Consider the following 7345-nt stretch of genomic DNA (forward strand, 5'->3'; position numbering starts at 1 on the left):
TTTTTTTTTTTTTTTTTTTTTATGATGATATAAATATTTATGTAAGTATATATATATTTGGAGGAAATTACACATATAGCCTTAAAAGATGATAAATTTACGAACCTTTTTCTAGTAAAACACTTGCCGCCCCATGTTCATCTTCAAGCTGGCTGCTCTGGCACTCATGAAGCTGAACCCTTCCAGTCCCCTCTGCATTTCTTCATAAACCCTCTTTCGTCGAGGCCTCACTTCAGTTTCCATTAATTGAAGGGAAAAGCTCCATCCCTCCCGAATTAGAGCTCGTTTCAGCCTACTGGGATTCCCTCTCTCAAGCTGGAATTCCTCTCTTTCAGTGGAAGGAGACCTAGTGGTTATCGCCTTTCTTGGTCTCCCTTTCTCGTTTCCGGACGCTGCTGATCTCGCCGGAGTTCATATTTGCGGTTCGTGTGTGATACTCATCTCTCCATTTGTCATTCAGGCTTCACCTCTCCATGCGTGATCGAACCCTCCGCTGAAGGTCTGTTTAATGGCTGATTCTGATATCATTGTTATGGAACGAAATTGTCTTTCGTTGTGTGTGTTTGAGCTCTATAGGTGATTTGGACTGGTTTTCTAGATGGATATCAAATGTTTTGTGTTGATATGGATAACTATTAGGGTATTGGAGGGAACTTTCTCCAATTGGTGTCCTCTGCTGGGATTTTCCCATTTCCCAATTTTCAATTGGAAATTCTTTCTCCAGTCGTTCGTCCTCTCAATTGTAGCAGTAAGAGTTTTTGCTAAGGTTTTTGTTTATTGTCTCCGTGTTTGTCTCCTGGAGAATTCGGTTTCTTGTTTTGATATCATGTTAAATTTCTGGACCAAAAGGTCAGGCTACAGTGGTTAAGCATATGCTCGTCATGGATTGTCCCATTCTTTAGGCGCACTGAGGTGTGTGCCTTTGGTGAAGGCGAGACACCTCTTGCCTGGGTTGCCCCATTTTTTGCTATCCCATGCTCCTTCAATGAAGGCTTGCCCGATGGTTGCCAATAACTTCAATGGCGGTGCCTCATTAAGCAAGGCAACCAGTTCATCTTCTTCACGTTTTTTTCATTTACTTTTCATAGTTTAAATTCCTTCATTCTCATTTACTTTTCATAGTTTAAATTCCTTCATTCTCTAAACCTGACACTTTATTCCATTTCCATCCCATCAAACAACTTGTGAGATCCCACGTTGATTGGAGAGGAGAACGAAACATTCCTTATAAAGGTGTGGAAACCTCTCTCTAGTAGACACGTTTTAAAATTTTGAGGGGAAGCTCTGAAGGGAAAGCCCAAAGAGAACAATATTTGCTAGCGGTGGGCTTGAGATGTTACACAACTGGTCATCTTCAAGCTCGACTCTCCTTCATTTCTATTTTCTTAGTAATTGAGGGTTGACCCCTCTGCTTTCATTTGCTTATTTTTTTACTGAGATCCAGAATGATCCTTCTTGGTCTTAAGTTTTTCTTATGGTTCCCATTTTAAGGCCTCCTTACCTTAAGAGTTCATCATTTGAAGTACACCTTTTGCTTTGAAAATATTGCCAACACCCACAGTTTCCCCTTGTCCTTGAGGTGAAAAGAAGAAAGCTGTTGTTATATTGTAGAAAAAGACTCCCATGCGTGCAACCACTGACTAACCACACCATTGCTATGGGGTACGTAAACCTTTTTCTAGTATTTGAATGTAGACAATGTCATCGGAATACTCATATAGGGTTCGTCCTATAAACTATGAAAGATGTTTTCTCCATATTCTCTAGTGAGTTAGAGTAGGTTGAATACTAAGAATGTTAGTGATTGTTTCTGAAATGAATATTGATTGAGCGTGAATACTTGATCCTCATTGTGCCATTTATTGCTTAGTAAACCAAGTCTTAACTTTTGCAAAGTATAGATATTATATTAATCTTGTTTATGTTTTTGCAGCAGAGTTGATCTTAATAATGGAGGTAAAGCCAAAAAGGAGAAACGCTGCAGAGAACGGGGAAACTGCAGACGACCTTGCTTCATTGATTGGGAATGGCGAAGATCTTGCTCCAATTGTGAGACATGCATTTGAAATGAGGTGGCCAGAAACTCTCCTTCATCAGCTGAAGATCATTGTGAAGAAGAAAGAAGTTGAAATTGAGGAATTGTGCAAGACGCACTATGAAGAATTTATTTGTGCAGTCGATGAACTTCGTGGTGTATTGGTCGATGCAGAAGAGTTGAAGGGTGAACTATCTAGTGATAATTCTAAATTGCAAGAGGTAGGGAGCGCTCTCTTGGTCAGACTCGAGGAACTTCTTGGATCTTATTCTATTAAAAAGAATGTGGCTAAAGCCATCAACATGTCTGAGAATTGTGTTCAAGTGTTGGATCTTTGTGCCAAGTGCAATTTTCATATCTCTAAAGACCAGTTCTACCCTGCATTGAAAACTATCAATCAGATTGAGAAGAATTATTTGCAGAAGATTTCGGTCAAGTCACTAAAAATGGTCATTGAGACAAGAATTCCTGTGATTAAATCTCACATTGCGAAGAAAGTTTCTGATGAATTTAATGAATGGCTTGTTCACATAAGAAGTTCTGCCAAGGTTATTGGGCATACAGCTATCGGTCATGCAGCAACTTCTCGTCAAAAAGACGAGGCAATGTTAGAGCGTCAGAGGCAAGTTGAGGAACAGAGCATTTCAGGTTTGGGAGATTTTGCGTATACTTTAGATGTTGAAGATATTGATGAGGACTCGGCTCTAAAGTTTGACCTGACACCCGTTTATCGGGCATATCACATTCATGCAAGCCTTGGCACCCTAGAGCAGTTTCGTGAATATTACTATAGGAACCGAATGCTGCAGCTTAATTCAGACTTGCAGATCTCCTCTAGTCAGCCTTTTATAGAATCCTATCAGACATTTTTAGCTCAAATTGCAGGTTATTTTATTGTCGAGGATCGCGTCATGAGAACTGCTAGAGGGCTATTATCAGCTGAACAGTTCGATGCAATGTTAGATACTGTTGTTAGCAAGTTGACATCAGTGCTGGAAGAACAGTTTTCCCTCATGGACTCTGCAACCCACCTTCTTCTGGTGAAGGATTATGTCACTCTTTTGGCATCTGCTCTTAGACAATATGGGTACGAAATTGGTGCGGTACTCGAGGCTTTCAAAAAAAGCCGGGACAAATACCACGAGCTTCTTTTGGAAGAGTGTCGGCAGCAGATTGTGGATGCTCTTGCTAATGACTCTGGTAAGCAGATGGTTATGAAAAAAGATAGTGATTACGAAACCAACGTTCTCTCCTTTAATCTCCAGTCGTCGGATATAATGCCTGCATTTCCATATATAGCACCATTTTCGTCTACGGTTCCTGATGTCTGCCGCATTGTGAGGTCCTTCATTAAAGGGTCTGTTGATTATTTGTCGTACAGCGTGCATTCTAGTCCGTTCGATGCTGTGAAGAAGTACTTGGATAGGCTCCTAACAGATGTTTTAAATGAAGCAATACTCAATACTATTCATAGCAGCTCTTTTGCTGTTTCTCAACCAATGCAAATTGCTGCAAATATAACTGTTCTTGAACGAGCCTGCGATTTTTTCCTTGGCTATGCAGCTCAACTATCTGGGGTGCCTCTTCTTGAAAGGCCACAAGCTAATCTTAATTCTAATATTGTTCTTAAAACTTCAAGAGATGCAGCTAATCTTGCATTGTTGAATTTGGTTAATACCAAATTAGATGAGTTTATGGCTCTAACAGAGAATATTAGTTGGACTTCTGAGGAGGTTTCTGCAAATGCAAATGACTATACAAATGAAGTGCTTATCTATCTTGACACTATATTATCCACCGTACAGCAGATTTTACCTTTGGAAGCCTTATACAAGGTTGGAAGTGGGGCGTTCGAACACATATCGAACTCTATCTTCGCAGCTTTTCTTAGTGATAGCGTCAAAAGGTTCAATGCTAACGCAGTCATGGCCATCGACAACGATCTAAAGGTGCTGGAAACTTTTGCAGATGAGAAGTTCCATAGCAGCGGATTGAGTGAAATGTATGAAGGAGGTAGCTTTCGAAAAGGCTTGGTGGAAGCCAGGCAACTTATTAACCTTTTGCTGAGCAGTCAACCTGAAAACTTCATGAATCCTGAAATAAGAGAGGAGAAATATAACATGTTGGATTATAAGAAGGTGGGTATTATATGTGAGAAATTTAAAGATTCTCCTGATGGGATCTTTGGGAGCCTTTCGAACAGAAATACGAAACAAAGCTCTCGAAAGAAGTCGATGGACATTCTGAAGAAAAGACTGAAAGATTTCAACTAAGAAGGCTTGAAGATTGGCTGCAACAGCAGTAAGAACTCAACTCCCTTCGCCATATTTATTCAGTAGCTGTATAATTTGTGTTCTCTGCTACACTTTGTTTAGATGATTTGTGTTATATTATTCAATACCTCTTCGTGCTTGAAGAAACTTTTGGTCACTATCCCTCCTCACATCATTAGTATTTGTTCTAGCTTTATGTTTGCTTGTCATTTCCTCTTCCTTTACAAGTTCCTTGGTATTACAGTTCTGATTCTGTCAGGATAGTTTTAGATATATGATGAAGCCATAAAATAGCTTTCCTGTCTCCGTCCCACCTCCTATTTCAATCTCCATCCCCCGCCCCATAGATTAAATGGACATCTCTAGAGCATGCCTTTCTTGAGATCCCACATCGATTGGAGAGGGGAACAAAGTATTCTTTATGAGGGTGTGAAAACCTCTCCCGAGCAGACACGTTTTAAAACCTTGAGGAAAGGCCTAGAAGGGAAAACTCAAATAGGACAATATCTGCTAACAGTAGGCTTAGGCTGTTACACCTTCATAAAGTAGCTTTCCTGTCTCCGTTCCCTCCTCCTATTTCACTTCTCATCCTTGGCTCCATGGGTTAAATGGACATCTCTAGAGCACGCCCTTCTGTAAGATCCCACATCGGTTGGAGAGGGAAACGAAACATTTTTTATAAGGGTGCGAAAACCTCTCCCTAATTGACACGTTTAAAATCTTGAGGGAAATCTCAAAGAGGACAATATTTGTTAGCGGTGGGTTTAAGCTGTTACACCATCATTTTCGGTTGTCAATCAGGTTGAAATTCTAAATTGATAGGTAGTGATACCTTGATGGAAAACTCATCTTTGATTCAATCAAATCATAGGTCGTTAGAAGACGAAATCACCCATCAAAATAGAACCCCCGAACCCAAATGGAGGATTCTATCCTAAACCAAAGTTTTATGAAGCAATTCCATGAAACTTAAAAGATTCCTACACCAACACATCACTTCATGGGGGTCCCAAATGATGTGGTTCCAATTCCAATTCCAACTCCAATTACAAAACTTCAACTGAGACTATACAAAAGAATAGGAAGAAAGTAAAGTTAAAAGCATTTGTTTATTTTGTTCCATTACTTAGGGTCATGTGAAGGCCAAAATAAGAACCAAAGCCATGTGATTCCCAATGGTTTCTTCTATTCCACCCAACATGTGACCATTATCTTCCATATTCTGAAAGCCACAAAACTATTCCCACTTTGTACCTTACAACTTTAGGACAGCCCCACATCCATTGCATCCCATAACTTATCTGCAGGCCTTTCTAATACATGTGGGGTTCACCTCCTCTGGCTGCTTTGAGTCAAACCTTCTTTGACAATGACATTCACTTTTGAATCTTCCTTTGCATTATTATTAGCAGTTTCTCATCAGCTTTGGATGTCATTTCTTGTCTCTCAATACATTTCCAGAAATCAATCTAAGTTTCAACCCATTTCATAATTGCTTCACAAATATTCATTTTAATTTGAATCCTCCTTTCTGAACAAGTGCTAGCGAGGACGCTAGGCCCCTAAGAGGGGTGGATTGTGAGATCTCACATCGGTTGGAGAGGGGAGCGAAACATTCTTTATAAGGGTGTGGAAACCTTGAGAGAAAACCCGAAAGAGAAATCCCAAAGAGGACAATATCTAATAGTGGTGAGCTTTGACTGTTGTAGTTTATGATTACTTTAAAGAAATTTTCTCGTAAAGTAATGATCAAGTGTCTTGGATGTGGAAACCTGAAAGGAAAATCTCAAAGGGGACAATATCTAGTAGCGGTGAGCTTGAACTGTTGTAGTTTATGATTACTTTAAAGAAATTGTCTCGTAGAGTAATGATCGAGTGTCTTGGGTGTGGAAACCTTGAGGGAAAACCTGAAAGGAAAATCTCAAAGGAACAATATCTAGTAGCGGTGAGCTTAGACTATTGTATTTTATGATTACTTTAAAAAATTGTCTCGTAGAGTTATGATCGAGTGTCTTGCGAAGATTATTAGATTATTCAATTACGAAAACAGGTATTCTGTTTTATGTTTTGGTTGATTCATTGAATTGAGTGAATATGCATCTGCATAATATGTTTTTTTTTTTGGTTAAATTAAAATTTTATAAAGTATGATAGTGTAAAATATTAATTAATAATAAGCATTCATAATAAAGTAGAGCATTATTGATGAGTGGAGGCATGGAAATCTTGGTCAATCTTTTATTGGGGAATATACTTAGGAAAACAAAGAAAAAGAATATATTGTTAATTATGTGGTTCTGATAATCATATTAATAATAATAAGATGTTGATGTTAGTGTTACAATGTGACCCAAAAAAGCTTCCGCTTCACAAATCCCAAAATTAAAATCCAAAATAAAAATAAAATTGATTAATATCTTTCAATCCTCTCCAAAGGACCCAAAAAAAACAACAAATTATGATTTGGACCCTCAAACTCCACTTATTTCAATAATTCTCCCTCTTTCTTCACAATTATTTTCTTTGACCAATTATTTAAGAAAAAAAAAATTATAATTTTGTCGGACAAAGTTGTAATCCATAGTTAAGGTTGCAGTAAGACTATACTAATCGACGACATTGACCTAAAGAGAACGATGGTCGGGGGGATAGAGTATGAGACAACACGCTCGGATTGTAATTTAGATTTGTCGTGGGCTAAGAGTGTGAGACAACACACTCAGATTGTAATTTAGATTTGTTGTGGGCTAATTTGTAATTTTTATCCTAAGGGTAATTAAGACATTTGTGGTACCAAAATTCGAGAAAATGACAGTTCTTCTACATTTTTTTTTTTTTTAACATTATTAAAAGAATGTCTAAATTACTAAAAAAGATTAGAGATTCGTTGGAAATTAATGGTGTTAAAAAATCATTAAAAGGAAATAAGGTTACAAATGTAAAAAATATTCAAATAAAAACGTAACAAAATAGACTCGAACAATTTCTTTTTTTTTTTTTCTTTTTTTTTTCTTTTTTTTTTTTTTTTTTTTTTTTT

General features: G+C 37.9%; 1 protein-coding gene across 4 annotated transcripts; it reads left to right on the plus strand.

The window, feature by feature from the left end:
* The first annotated feature begins 82 nt into the window (after nucleotides 1-82).
* LOC111447746 (exocyst complex component SEC15A-like) lies at nucleotides 83-4468 on the plus strand. Of its 4 annotated transcripts, none has more exons than XM_023087065.1 (2): nucleotides 83-499; nucleotides 1934-4468. In XM_023087065.1, exon 2 carries the CDS (start codon nucleotides 1951-1953, stop codon nucleotides 4306-4308), a length of 2358 nt encoding a protein of 785 aa, XP_022942833.1. In that variant the 5' UTR covers nucleotides 83-499; nucleotides 1934-1950; the 3' UTR covers nucleotides 4309-4468. The 4 variants fall into 4 exon arrangements, with proteins under 4 accessions (XP_022942833.1, XP_022942832.1, XP_022942835.1 ...); XM_023087064.1 differs by having other exon boundaries at nucleotides 1937-4468; XM_023087067.1 differs by lacking the exon at nucleotides 83-499 and adding an exon at nucleotides 1310-1662.
* The last annotated feature ends 2877 nt before the right edge of the window (nucleotides 4469-7345 follow it).

The sequence above is a fragment of the Cucurbita moschata genome, unplaced genomic scaffold, assembly GCF_002738365.1.
Source record: "Cucurbita moschata cultivar Rifu unplaced genomic scaffold, Cmos_1.0 Cmo_Scf00009, whole genome shotgun sequence".
Lineage (NCBI taxonomy): Eukaryota > Viridiplantae > Streptophyta > Magnoliopsida > Cucurbitales > Cucurbitaceae > Cucurbita > Cucurbita moschata.